At 37.8% G+C, this 15,615-nt stretch overlaps 1 protein-coding gene across 1 annotated transcript in view; it reads left to right on the plus strand.

The window, feature by feature from the left end:
- LOC122811604 (E3 ubiquitin-protein ligase TRIM69-like) overlaps positions 1-13,964 on the plus strand; it is a 118,674-nt gene extending 104,710 nt beyond the window's left edge. The window contains exon 6 of the mRNA XM_044083562.1: positions 12,656-13,964. Coding sequence (XP_043939497.1) covers positions 12,656-13,191 — 536 coding nt within the window. The 3' untranslated portion in view covers positions 13,192-13,964. The remainder of the gene's footprint in view (positions 1-12,655) is intronic.
- The last annotated feature ends 1,651 nt before the right edge of the window (positions 13,965-15,615 follow it).

The following is a 15,615-nucleotide window of genomic DNA, read 5'->3' on the forward strand; positions in this document are numbered from 1 at the left end:
TCCTAACCCATAGCCCAGACATATGGAGAATACGGGAGATTGTTGTCACTTGTAGTACACAACCAGTACTTGACAGCAATTATTGCAGCTCCCTCAGTGTTGCTGTAGCTCTCTTGTCAGCCTCCCTGACCAGTTTTCATCTAGTCTTTTTATCACTTTTGGAGGGATGGCTAGTTCTTTGCAGCGTCACTGTTGTCCCATAGTTTCTCCACTTTTTGATGACTGTCTTCCATGGTATATCCAATGCTGTGAAATTTTTTTGTACCCTTCTCCTGACTGATGCCTTTCAACAATGAGATCCCTTTGATGCTTTGTAAGTTCTCTGTGAACCATGGCTTTTGCTGAAGCAGGCAACTGAGTAAATGTCTGGAAAATCCTACTAGGACAGTTGAATTTTATTTGGGGTTAATCTGAGTCTCTTTAATTGATGGCAGGTATGTACCCAAGAAGACTGAATGCTGTAATTAATTCAAAAGGTGCTTCAACAAAGTATTAGTTTAAGGGTGTGCACACTTATGCAACCAGCTTATTGTACATTTTTTATTTTTTATATTTTTTCCCTTAACAGATTTGTTTGTTTTTCAATTGAACTGTATAGGTTATAGGTCACATTAAAGGTGGGAAAAGTTTTGAAATGATTTATTGTGGTCTCATTTTTATATCAGAAAAACCTGGCATTTTAACAGGGCTGTGTAAACTTTATATATCCACTGTATATACATGTGAGTGTGTGTATTTATATCTGTCTATATGTATCTGTCTATATATATGTATACATGTGTGTATGTGTGTATATATATTTTTATATATATATGTGTGTGTGTGTATGTATGTGTGTATATTTGGCACTACAGTGATATGCACAATATAACACCATCACTTAGAAAACATTCATGAAATTAACCAGTATGTCAAAACAGTGTATGCACACACAAAGATATATATATATATATATAATGTACACAAGAACATCAGCAACTCGCATTACATACATAGGTTCATAGGTAGGTACTAGGCCATCGGCCCTCGGGCCTATATAAGCCTAGCCAAAAAGGTTCATTGGCTTTCACCACCCAAGAAAATTATTTTCCTGTGCCCCTGTCGAGCAGAGCCACAGAAGTGATCTCCGGGGTGAATTCCCTTTGTCCCATCCAGTCATCAAGATTTTTCTTAAAGAGGGCTAATGAGGAGCTCTGCTTGACATGAATGGGTAGCCTGTTCCAGAGCATGGGAAGTCTCTGGGACAGGAATCTTCCCCTCCAGCATGTTCTGTTTATTGTGGTGACAAGGTTTAGGTCTCTGGAGGATGTGGCTCGGGGAGATTGGGATTTCTTTAAGTGTAGCATGTCCAACAGCTCTGGGTTTGACATAGCTTTGCATGTTGGGCAGAGATCGCCTCTGAGTAGGTGATATGCGACAGAGTAGAGCTGGAGTTTTTTGAGATTGTCTGCGTATGGCATCTGTTTGAGGCCAGTAATCCTCTTGGTGATGTTTTTCTGTACCCTTTCCAATTGTTGTAGGTGTCTTGTGAGATACATGCCAAACTGGGTATTATACTTTATAATGGGTTTGATGAGAAATGAGTAGAGAGGAACAGTGACCTTTTTTCCTGGAGGAGAACCCCTTTGTGAGGAGGTGTGCCACGTAGAAGGATTTCCTGACTACTGTGGCAATGTGATTATCAAAGGAGAGACTACTGTCCACCTGTGTCCCAAGGTCTCTTATCACACTTTCGGTGTTTAGTAGGCTACCGCATATGTGGTAGTTCATGGGTACAGTGTTTTTCCCAAAGAGGATGACAGTGCAATTCTTGGCATTGAGCTTGAGGCCATGACTTTGATACCAAGCATCAGTCTCAGTGAGGCCCCTTTGTAGAATGTCCACATCATTAGGCGATTCTGTTATGGCTTATATTTTTGGCTTATATGTTATAGCTTACAGTTTGCAGACCTCTGCGAACTTAGTTAGCAAAAGACCTACTGTGTTAGCCTGGACTTCTGAGAAGTAGATGCCAAACAGGAGAGGATCCAGGACTGAACCCTGTGGTACTCCACTTGTCACTGGTCTGAAGTTGGACTTGGAGTCTGCTACTTTCACTGTGTGGATTTTGTCAGTGAACCATTTGGCCACCCATCTTGTGACATAGGGATTTATGCCCAGTTTAGTGAGTTTATCTGTAATTCCAGAGTGGGAGATAGTGTTGAAAGCCTTGGCGAGGTCAAGATAGGCTGTGTGCAGCACCTTGCACTTATCCACGCCTCTGGTGACTGCTTCAGAGAAGTCACACAGGTTTAGGAGACATGATCTACCTTTTATAAACCCAAACTGAGTGCAGTCCAGAGTTTGGAGGTTACCTATGTCTTTGTTTGTTTATAAGCTCCAAGATGTTCCATGGCCTTGCAGACCAGGCTCATCAGGCTAATGGGGTGGTAGTTCCTGGGGTCTGTGGTGGCACCCCCTTTGTGGAGTGGGGTAACTGTCGCTGTGCGCCATTCAGTAGGCTCAAAGCCTGAAATGAGGCTATGATTGAACATGGTACTTAGGTGGGGTGCCAATTCGTTCTGTAGTTCATGCAGAACGCAGCCTGGGATGATGTCTGGTGCCATGGATGCTGTGTTCTTGGCTTTGGAGAGTTAGGTCTTAACTTGTGCAGCCGTGATTACAGGGGCTTTGCATTCTTCCGTTATTGAGATGGGCACTTTGGAGGGGGGGGGGGTAAAGTTTGCACTGAACCTATCTGCCAGGATGTTGGCAGTGTCAGTTCGTTCTGTATATCTAGTGCCATTGTGCTGTAGCTCAGAGCAGATCTGTGTGTTGCCATTGAGATTCTTGACATAACTGCAGAATGCTTTGTGGTTGTCTTTAGACTCAGTGGCGATTTTTATTTTCTTAACTAGCTTTGAGGGATTTTATAAGGGATCTCAGCTTCTTACTGAGGCTGACCAGGGAGTTCCTGCAATCATGGGATTTTACTCTCTTTTGCAACAGCTTCTTCCTTCTACTGTAGAGTTTGTTTATGGCAAGGGACCACCAGATTGACTTCCTTTTATTTGAGGCTAGCATCTTGGTTCTGTTGGGGATGGCACAATCCATGCACTTGTGTATGTGCTTATACAGTGCATTTGTATAGGATTCAGCAGTCGTGCCTCTATTTTCCGTCTGTATGGGTGACGTGAGGTTTGCCACTTATGTCTTAAGAAACATGAAATTGGCTTTGGAGAAGTTTTTTTTTTTACTGTGATTTCCTTAGTGGGGGGGGGGGGATATGGATATCTAGGCTGATTAGCTTGTGGTCTGATCTGACCAGCAAGGAGTTGACCTCTAGAGTGGAACATCTGTTACCCATATTGGTAATGACCGGGTCCAGGATATTGCTGCCCCTAGTGGGGGTGTGGACAAGCTGATCCAGGGCGTTGGAATTTATGAATTCCAGAAAACGTTGAGCAAATGAGTTAGTACATGAGTAGTTTTCGTAGTTGATGGCGGGGTAGTTGAAATCGCCCATTATTAGGGTATTGGGCTGTACCTTAATATTTTCCAGTACATCAAGAAACAAGGAGTGGGAATCCTGGGGAATGGCAGGGGATCTATAAAGAGCTACAACCTGGATTGCAATCTTGCTCAGTGTTCGTTGTATTTGGATAATTGCAGCTGTATTATGTTGAGCAACTAGCCTGGAGGTGTGGATTACTTAATGAATATGGACATGCCTCCAACTTTAGTATTTTGGTCCAGGTTAGGTGGCTGAAAGGTATGGTATGAATTATAGCCTGGTAATGCAGGGGTACTCTCTGGAGCCTTGAACCAGGTCTCTGTCACTGTGCTAAAGGGAAAGACACTCAGCATACATGCACCTTATTCGATCTAAATGAAAATATTACAAATTTAACACACTACCAAAGTCTTTTCACCATTTTACAAAATCTTATAACCAATAGAAATGTAATAACATATGACGCATACCTGCTCTGTGAAGGAAGATAGAGACCGAGTGTGAGTAGATAACACTGAGGGGATATTTAGCAGTACATTCTACTACAGTGACAGTCTCACCCTCAGGGCAGTTAACAGCTGATAGCCATCAGTTTACAGCCAGAACAAAGCTATTAAAAAAGAAATGCAAGTAAAACAGGTTGGTTATCATTTTCCTGAGACCGAATAACTGGTATATGCCATATAATCTACTGATCACGCAAAAGTGGACAGTGGCCAACTTAGAGTTCCGTAGAGTGCATGGAGTATGTTTCACAGAGACTTTCAATCATAGAGCAGGCATGTATTCAACTGATTAAAGGTAATACGCAGCAAGGTTCTTCATGATAAATATGCTTACATCAAACACTGACAAAATTCTCAATAAATTTGTAGATGTTAAGGCCTTGTGGCAGAGCTTCTCCAGCATCGAGGCCAGATGTATTGACTGCAGGCTCTGCTCTATGAAGGAAGATAATGACGGAATGTACAAGGAGACAACAGTGATTTTATATTTATATAATAGTGCAGTGCATCCAGATAAGTGTTTGCCTTTTCCAGTTAAGGCTAGGAATATTAATAACATGTTTTGCAAGGTATCTCTGCTTCACTGTCTTGAGGCCCACATTTTGATGGCTGCAGCAAACACAGCCCTGGGCCACATGCTACTTGTCCTTGTCCTAAGCTGTCCTTTTTTTAGTGGTGAAAGACTTCATCTGGCAACATGATCACAGATCTAAATTTTATTTAACTTTATAGACCTCTGGAATGTATTTCAACAGCTTTCGGTTTGTTTCTACCAAATTATCTGCCTCCCCTTCTTTCCTTTTAGGGTACGAGTCAGAGACATCCTTTATATGGCATATCATTCTTTTAATGAATGATATGTCATGTGCTCTACTAGCGGACATGTGATGCAGAAACAGAATTGCATGCCTGTCATAAGCTAATTGTGTCACACTGTAAAATGTGTGCTATACTGAGCTGCTTAGGGATTCATAGACATGTATTACAGAGTTATGTACTGTAGCGAGTGTACAGCAATATGTAACTTTTTAAAAGCTGGATTCTCAGTAACCGTTACATACTGTTAAACAGTTAAACTGAAATTCTGTTCACGCTTTTTATATTATACTACATATTATTACATACTTACAAATATTTGGGTCACATGCAATAATGCCCTTTTTAGGCTGCAAAAAAATCTGTCATCTGCGTAATAAGTGTCCAAGTTGTTCTTCCAAAATATCTAAACTAGTCCTCGCTTGACTATAATTTGGCAGTCAGTTCTGGGCATCCGTCACTCTGCTAGAGAACCAGAAGTACATTTATAATTCCTGTGTAATGTCTTATAAAGGATGTCTGAGGATTCTCTACTACTGTTTAGTAACCTCAACCATTCCTAGAGATAGTTGTATCTAAATGCCCTATATACCTGAATAAGGTAACACTGTACAACTTTGGGTATTTTAATTGTTTGTAATTGTGCAAATGTTCACATCCATGAATGCCATTGGTGTATTTCTGCTGTGCTACTTTCAATTTACCCATGTCAGTTTTCTTTTAAAATTTCCATATTATTAGTCCATAATCTAGTTTGTGTCTAATTTAACCTACAAATGGTGACTTTATCGTGTCTGATTTCCTAAGCTTTATAATTTTTTGTATAGCATGTAAGTTTATACTTATTATTAACCAGTTAGTTAATATGATAATAAAAACTCAAAGCTAGGTCTATCCATATACTCGGGTCCTTCAGTGAATTCACAGTAATTCACTCTTTAGTCTGTCTCCCAAATCTCATATGCTTAGTTTTAGTGTATTTATCAGTATATGGTTTTCATTTGCCAAAATGGTCAGTTTAGGGCATGTCTACAAAATAACTTCATTATCTGTAACAAATATAACCAATTTTCCCAGTTTCATATCAGATACATGTGGACTGTAGAACACTCCTGAGGAAAAAAAACATATAATCTAAATAATATGGACCTAGGATAGAACCTGAGGGACACCCTGACTGTAATTTAGAATTTCAACTGTCCAGTTGCTGTATGAAACTCGCCATGTCCTCCTGTCTGTAAATCATCCAGCCATTTATCTCATCTAGATTACATTAATACCTAGGTGTTCTAATTTATTTAAAATGTTTTGTTTATGACCCTGACAAAGACTGAAGATAAGGCTATATAAATTACATAACTGCAATTTATTTCTCCTTTATACCTGCTATTATATTATTGAACACCATGCTACACAGTTATATATATTTTTAACATATACACACTAATATATGGTTTCAAGTCCCAGCCTTTCCAGTTTTGACAGTAATTTATCCAAAATAATTTCTTTCCACAACAAGAAAGTAGACTTATAGGACTATGTGACTCCACTTTCCCTTTAAAAATTAGTTTAACATGTGCATGTCTACAATCTTAAGGAATTTCTCCATACTTAACACAGTGAATAACAGATGAAATGATACTGTAAGTTCCACATTGAATTATTATCCAGTCATTTTTACTAATTCTGTCTCCTTCATGTGCTTTTTTGGGTCCAGTTTGCATAGTATTTTTTTCACTATAATCTAATCTAATTTAATTTCAATTTCTGAAGTTAGCTGGAAGTTATTAGCACAAATTATCTCCACCTTTGTGGAGCCAAACTGCTTTACATAAGGCTTGTATTGTGTTTGAGAATAATTTTTAGAATCTACACAGTTTATTAATTTGCACGTCTTTGACCCCAACACATACTGTATACCTGTAAAAAAAGGTTTTCCTATTATGTATCTTTACAGAAAATTTCTTAGGATTTTGCCTGATCTTGTTTTAAATTTAAATAGTCTAGCTTGATTATTGCAGTTTTCGCAGTTATAGTTCAGCCTCATTTCCATTTCTTATTATTTTTCTTGCTGTTATGGAAATATAGCTTCCTGACCTTGTATGCCTAGATCCTGATGCAAGTCATTTTTTTAAGCATTCAAACAATTTCCCTTTCACACCTTCCCACACTCCTTCTGTCTGTTTACCGAATGCATCACTCAGATTAGTTTTACAAACTGACTGTTTTGCTTCAGCATAGTCTGTTACTAATTCTCTGTGCGTACAAACAGTATCTGGTGTTTTCCTTTCTTCGGTAGGTTTGCTAACAGTATGCACCAGTTGTTGTTGCTCCTGTACACGTTGCAAATCATATCCTTAGTAATGTTTGTAGAATCAATATTATTGCAGTTTGTTTCTGGTAAATGTATGTAATCAGCTACAGTGATTTTTTTCCATCACGTGTTTTCTTGCAAGAATTGTATGACTTCCTCTAGATCATCAGCATGTGACTTTGGTGATCTATACACGGTGACAACTGTATTATGTTCTAAGGTTGTCTTTTTATTGTCATATTACACAATCCAAAGTTTTTGTTATCAAATATGTAATGATCACAGGTCTCATAATGATCTTTAATTCATATCAGAACACCTCTATCTGAATTTTTGTTAGAATATGTTACAAAAAAAATGTGTACTCTGACAAAACTAGTTTCTATTCCTTATTCTTTAACCATGTTTCACAAACAGTGACATCAAACTTTTGTGACCTCACCAAAAAATTTCCAATAAAATGTCATTATCAATGCTTCTAGCATTAACAAATAGCATAAATCAGATGTTGCCATCTGTGAAGGTTAAATTTCTGACCTCTCAAAAATCCTGATTGTGTTACTCAAATATTCTAATATATTTGCTGTAAAAATTCTCTTCCCTTGTCTTGATAAGTGCACTTCATCCTGTTTAAATACATCTTTGATCAAAATTAGGCTTGGATTTTTAAAGTAAGACATTTTTTTCATGTAGTATTTTACCCCCCCCCCCCAAAAAAAAAAAAACAAATATTTTCATTCACGCTGACCTGACTCTCCTTTCTGTATGTGATTTGTGAAAAATGTGTCCTAACTCCTGTACAAGCTATGTCATCTAAGCGCATTGCAAATTCCCTTACTACCAGTTAGTGAGTCCTTAAAGCTGATCATTTGAACCAACATGAATAAAACTAGCACCATAATTTCTTGACTTAAAGCATTGTAAGGCCTCCTGGCAAGCATAGCACTGTTCAGTATTCATTATCCTCTCTGTAAATGTGAGTCTCGGTTCCTTTAATAATTTAACCTCCAGTTACTGGTATATCATTTCTGACTGGATCTGAGAATCTGCTACCTCTAATTTAGTAATGTCTGCTCTCTGTTTTTTTTTTTTTTTTTTTTTTTTACAAAAGAAGGATCTTTGTCACTATTAATCTTGTTAACCTCACTGTTTTCACCACCTACTTGATTTTTAAGCATACAGTTGTCATCCAGCTGTCTTTGTGCGTTGGTTTTGTCAGCTTTAGTCTTTCTCCTCTTTTTTTCTTACAATAATATTTAATCCTTCCAAGTTTTTTTCTTTCAGCCAGCTCCTTGCCTCTTTTTTCTACCTAATCCGTTAGAAAAAAATGTCATTTTGTGTAGCGTGAATGTTTTAGGATTACCAATATTACAGGAATGATATTGTCCATCGTATAAAAAGCAGTGTCCTTTTGTTTAGTATAATGCCTCTTTGCATTACAGAGATTTGCCAGTTTCTTTTACATCCAAGTTAATTGTTGTGAATGTCTTCATTCCTTTCTTTTTTCTCTTCTACATTCTCTGAATCCTCAGATTGGTGTATACTTGTTTCCTGATTTCCAAACTTGTCATCTATGGTATCATGTTTAATAGGGGGCGGAGTGGTCTTTAGTAGCACAGATTACTTCCTTCTCTAAATGTGTTCTGCTTGCATTTTGATTCATCTGATTGGCCCAGTCATCAGTATATGTAAAAACAGTTTTCCAAGCTGTGCCACTTGCAAAAGTACAATCATTTGCATGTCTGGGTTTGCTATCAGTAATAGTAAGGAAATCATTCAACTTTTAAAGTCTCCAATGTTATCATGTATTACCTTTGTATATCACAGCATTTAATACACCCGAAAGGACAGTTATGCTTCAGCAGATTATTAATGGAATATACTAATGTAAATAATCTATTTTCCACTAAAAAAAAAAATTAAAGAATTTTTAAAGAAACAAACATATTACAATTGGTAATCACAAAATTCAGTTTGTCAATATGTGTGAAAAAAATCACACAAACATTATAACAAATAAATGTTAAATAAGAATGTTCAGCTAACCTTGTGCAAGTGGAAGTAATTCATAAAGTAGTTATTCTTACCTACTGTGGTAGTTGTGTCAGTGCCACTAAGTCTTTTTTTAAACGCCTTTGTGACATAGGCAAATTTACATTTATATAAAAGTAATCAAACTGCATTAAGTTCACATTTACAAACTTTATACTTCACATATATTGCTGTAGATCATATTTTTTTAAAAAGAACCATCTTTATTAAATGATCACTTGTGACATAGGCAATCACACATCTGTGTAAATGAAAACAAACCATACCCACACAATCTTAGTTGAAAGCATTTTACATCACAAGCCATACTGACACATACCCATTTGCAAACATTATACATCACTTATAATCTACCAAATCATTTTCAGTCAAACATTACATAGTATATTTAAGTCCTGCCTTTTTTTAAACCTCATTCTTACCCGGTATTGTTCCCACAGTTCCCATTTTTTCCTATGTAATTTGATCCTACTCTTTTCTAAAGATGCTAATTCCAGTTGTTTTATCCTTGTTACTGTATTCACCACTGCTAGTACAGTTGGTTTAGATTTTGATTTCCATTTTCTAGTAATTGCTTTTTTTTTGGCAGCCACCATAATTAGACACAGCAAGGCTTTACAGTGTTTAGGCAATTCCAATTCTGTATCATTGCTCAGAAAAATAATTTCCTTCATTAAACCAATCTGCCCACCCAGCATCTCAGACAGAGCAGTCTGCAGGGAATCCTTAAAGTCTGCCAACTAACTGCACTCCCAGAAAATGTTCCCAATTACCTCTTTCTTCCCCACCACACCTCCAACATCTGTTGTCTACCTGAGGAAAAAATCTCTTGAGTTTATTTGGGGTATAAAAATATCTATGTAAGCATTTCTAAGCAAAAATCCTACATCTTCTAGATTTTGTTGCATATTTGAGAGGCATACACATATCCACCCACCATTTCTTTGTGAATTCCTTATCCGTTCTCTCATTCCAATAATTTCTCACCTCTTCTAATTGATTCTTATAGTTATCATGCAACATTTTATATGTTCTACTAATTATTCCTTTATTCTACTAAAAACTCTAACAATGCTGGTCTTTTGTTTAGGACCACCCCCCATTTCTTTCTCTTTGCCTATAGTCTGATATCAATCCTTGATAAAGAAGGCAGTCTCTAATCTGCAGTCCAAATAAATTATTGGCATCTTCCCATTCTATTACCTTCCCCTCTCTAGTTATTTGCTCCCAATACCTTGGTTCCTTTGACGGGCGGCCACGGTGGTGTAATGGTTAGCGTTGCTGCCTCACAGCAAGAGGATCTCCGGTTCGATTCTCGGCTGAGGTGCCTTCTGTGCGGACTCTGCATGTCCTCCCTGTGTTCGCGTGGGTTTCCTCCGGGTGCTCCAGTTTCCTCCCACATCCCAAAGACAATGCAGTAGGTGAATTGGACACTCTAAATTGGCCCTAGGTGTGAGTGTGTGCCTTCTGTGGAAGGTTGGGTGCTGGGCTGGCAACTCAACACCGTAAAACTCCACTGCTAATCATGAGCGGAGAGATGATCCGATGTGGCGACCCCTAACCGGGAAAAGCCAAAAGAAGACTACCTTGGTTCCTTCAACAGTTTTCTCCAGTAATTTCCAGCCCCCTCTTGCTTATTGCCTGTATCCCTAATTGCAGTCATCCTTATCATCAGAATCTCCTGTCTCCATTCCTGTGTTGACTTAATTCTTAGAATACTTTCTGCTACTTTATGAATATAATATTAAGTATGATTACTTTAATTCTCCTTAAAGGTCTGCATCCAAAATCCTAGTCTGTCTTGTTTCTTGAGCTTCCCCCCCATTTCATCATCATCCTTTTCCACTTTGAATTATAGTTTTCTGCTTGTGCTCTGTATAGGAGCCTTAACTGTATTGCTCTGAAATACCCCTTCAAATCGGGTAATCCCAATCTGACCTGTCCCACTAGAAGAATCAGCTTATCCCACTTGACACTTGTCATCTTTACCTCCCAGATAATGTCCTGGAACACTAGCATTTTCTCTGACATTTTTGACTGGAGGTGTTTTGTGTTCAAGCCCCTGTTCAGACTGTCCTACTATTTGCATTTTACAGTGTGACCTGCTCTCAATTTCTTCATGTTACTATGTTTCCTGAAGAAATCCCTTCCCTTTATAAAGCATACTACATCTGCTTTCATTTTACTCTCACTGTCCTTCCTATAAGGTGCGTGTCTCAGTATGTTTACAATCCAGTCTTGGGTCTCTGTGTGACATTTCTTTTACTAACATTAGGAAATTCACCCCGGGGATCATGTCAGTCGCCCTGCTAGACAGGGGTCTAGGGAAGTAAATATTGTGGTAAGAAATATCCAGGGAATTGTTATGGCTAGGCTTGTATAGGCCCTAGGGCTGATAGCCTAGTACCAACCTGTGAACACAGTGTACAGCATTATTCTTGAAAGTGTGACACCAGTTTGGGGAACTTTTTGTTTGAACTGCAGACAGTGACACTTACTTCCATTTTTCTGTTAATGCTCCACCTTTTACTGTTTGTTATACTTTTTTTATTAGGCACATTTTTTCTTCAGCTGGAATTTATTTTGCTTTCTACCTTGGTTTTCTGTGCATGCTGTTTGAGACAGGATTTATCTGATGGTTTTCTGTGTGCTGCTTCTTAGCTGGTTTAATACTTCCTAATTGCTAATGAGACTCTCAAATCTGTTTTCCTAGGATTCTGGTTCATCTCTCATAGAGATGCAGACCATCCTGTTAAGTAAGTAGCCATGCCATACATAGTTGCACAACTGCACTTGAATGTCCTCTGTTTCACAGCTGTATGCATACCTCTCAACTGTCCCAATTTTCGCAGAATGTCCAGATTGTTGGCCCATTTCTCATAAACTTTGCAATTTTCTAGGAAATCATTCAATAATGTCATACATTTGAGTTTCAGACTTCATAACATTCAGAAAATGCATGCTAATGCAAAGCATGTTATTTTAGAAAAGCTTTAAGTTTATAAGAGCAGTATTAAAAATATGTCCCCGATTTTGGGCTTTTGTCTGGATTTATTGGGCTTAGAAGTCAAGATGTATGCCTGTATGTCTTTCCTGATTTCCTTAGTCATCCATATTACACAGCATGACATGTCTTTTGTATTGTACAGAGGTCCAGTTACACAAGTCGGTATTCACTTTACTTGGAGTGTACATGCACCTAGGATAAAGTTCTAGGTATTAAGTGAATGATTTGAAGATTGACATTTAAAGTGGGTGTGTCACAGTTCAGTTGGTCAGAGTCCATAATTAGTCACTGAATGGGTAAGTGGTGAAAATTCATGTTACTGCAGAATGGCATAGGTTGGAGTTAGGCTGTTAAATGTACCTTATCAATGGAAAAATGCATTTAAACACCAGTTGCCTTGTTAGTGTAATCTAACACAAATCAAGTAAAAGTTTCACCTCCTAACACAATGTATTTTTATCTTTCAGACATTGAACACCTGACATTTGACCCAAAAACAGCAAACCGGTGGCTTTCTCTATCTGATGACCTACGAAGTGTAAGGGAATCTAATGTGGAACAGAATTTACCAGATAATTCAGAGAGGTTTGATGTGTACCTGCAAGTGACGAGTTCTCAAGGTTTTCAGTCTGGCCAGCACTACTGGGAGGTGGAAGTGGGAGACCGGGTTAATTGGGTTGTGGGAGCAGTCAGAGAGTCAGCATGCCGAAAGGGCTATGGCATACAAAAGCCAGAGGCTGGCTTCTGGACAATTCGATGCTGTAATAATAAATATTACATGGCAGATGACAGCCCTCCAGTTGTTTTCAAAGTGAATGAATGCCCAAAGAAAATTGGTATATACTTGGACCATGAAAGGGGGATGTTGTCATTCTATAGTGCAGGTCCTATGGTACACCTGTACACATTTCATCACTCTTTTACTGAGACAGTCTACCCCTTTTTCTGCCCTTGCAGTAATGAAGGAGCTACTGCAATGCGTCTTTTCCATCTACGGCTCTGAGGCAGCAGTGGCAACATATATGTCCTGGCCAAACGAAGAAGTGTTATGTTCACATGTCGTAGGAAATAGCAGTGAAAGTTTCATGAAGTATGAAGCCAAGCACTTGACTCTCACATGGAACAGCTATATGCGTTCCGCTGCTTACCTTTTGCTTTATGGCTAATGATTCATTATGAGCTTTTACAGGCAAAACTCAAAGCATAATAACTATCGGGCAAAGACACAGTGCCATCATCCGAACTGTAAATATTATTAAATGGGTATAAAAAACTGTTTCTGTACAAAACTCTAACATTGAGATGTTGCTAAATATTTCAAATGTCATTACATTTATGTTTACTGTAACCAACAAATAATTGTCAGTGGTTGTTTTAGTGGATGTGGTACATCATTTCACTTAGTGCCATGCAGTTTTTTGAAATGTATTGCCTTTTGAAAAAAATTTATTTTTTGTATATAAAATCTCTTATAAAGAACACAGGCTATTACCAAAGTCATAAATGGTGCATCTGAACTCATCAGCAACAGTTTTGTCTAGCACACTGTGAACTTTCCATAGTATCACGCAGTTTTTTTGTAAGCTGATTAGGATAATGCATGGAAATCTGTATTTTCATAAATATACATAATTTTTAAATTTTTTAAAAGTTGTTTGGCTTTGGAAAAATATAAATATTTTATGCTGTTTTTACCAGTCTTATAAAGCTTGCTGAGTTTTACTAAAATTATAAACGCTGCATCTAAAAAATATAAGTAACAGTTTTGTTTATCAAGATGTGAGTTTTCCTTGGTGTCATGCAACTTTTTGTAAGCTGACTAGATTAATGTACGGAAATCTGTATTTTCATAAATATTTATACATTTGAATGGGACACAAGGTAGCGGTGACAGATTTTTCTTTGAGGACTGCTACAACAGTTTAACATGTGGCGTTCCTCTTACATTAGTCATTTTCTTTTTTCCAGACACCTTTATTGAATTATCACTTGTGACATAGGCAAATTTATATCCATATAAAAGTAATCAAACTATATTAACATAACAAACATTATACTTCACATATATTGCTGTATATCATATAACCAAAACAATATTACAGAAATTATTCAATTCCAGTTTTTTAAACATGAAACCTCTTCATTAAACCATCACTTACTACATAGGCAATCATACATTTACATACATGAAAACAAACGACATTGACACAATCCTAGTGCAAGCATTTTACATCACAAACCATACTGAGACACTTCCACTTGTAACATTATACATCACTTATAATCTACCCAATCTTTCTCACTCAAGCATTACATAGCTCATTTACGTCCTGCTGTGTTTTAGGCCTCATTCCTCCCTTGTATGTATTGTTCCCACAATTCCCATTTTTTCCTGTGTAGTTTTCTTTCTACCCTTGTTTAAAAGATCTCATTTCCATTTGTTTTATCTCTGTTACTGTAGTCACTACTTCCAGTAAGTATAGTTTGCTTAGATTTTGATTTCCATTTTCTAGCAATTGCTTTTTTTGGCAGCCATCATTATTAGACATAGCAAGGCCTTACAGTGTCTAGGCGATTCCAATTCTGTATCATAGCTCAGAAAAATCATCTTCCTCGTCAGACCAATATGCCCACCCAGTATCTCCAACAGTGCACCCCACACGGAATCCTTAAAGTCTGCCAACTCACCGTTACAAATTACTTCTTCCCCTCCACACCTCCAACATTTACTGTCTACCTGAGGAAAAATTCTCTGGAGTCTACTTGGGGTATAGAACTGTCTATGTAAACATTTCCAAGCAAAAATCGTAAATCTTCTAGATTTTATTGTATATTTGGGAGACATACATTTATCCTCCCATTGTTTCTTTGTGAATTACTTATCAAAGCTCTCTCCCCAATCCTTTCTAACCTTCTCTGATTGATTCTTATAGTTATTGTGCAATATTCTATATGCTGTACTAATTATTCATCTTTTAATGGCAGTTCCTGTTCTAGTCTATTAAAAACTCTACCAGTGCTGGTCTTAAATTTAGGACACCCCTATTTCTTTCACTTTGCTTGTACTCTGATGTCAATCTCTGATAGGGAAGGCAGTCTAACCTGCAGTCCAAATAAATGATTGGTGTCTTACCAGTCTATCATCTTTTCCTCTCTAGTTATTTGCTGCCAGTACCTTGGTTCATTTGCCAGTTTTCTCCAGTAAATTCCAGCCCCTCTTGCCTATTGTCCGTATCCCTAATCGCAGTCATCCCTATCGGCAGAATCTCCTTTCTCCATTCCCTTGTTAGTTTAGTTCATAGAATACTTTTTGCTACTTTATGGATACAATATTTTGCATGATTATTGTTATTCTCCTTAAAGGCCTGCATCCACAATCTGTCTCTCCTCGTTTCTTGAGCTGCCTCCCCCCCCCCCCCCGTATTTC

Source organism: Protopterus annectens, chromosome 9.part0 (assembly GCF_019279795.1).
Source record: "Protopterus annectens isolate FY-2018-M chromosome 9.part0, PAN1.0, whole genome shotgun sequence".
Lineage (NCBI taxonomy): Eukaryota > Metazoa > Chordata > Ceratodontiformes > Protopteridae > Protopterus > Protopterus annectens.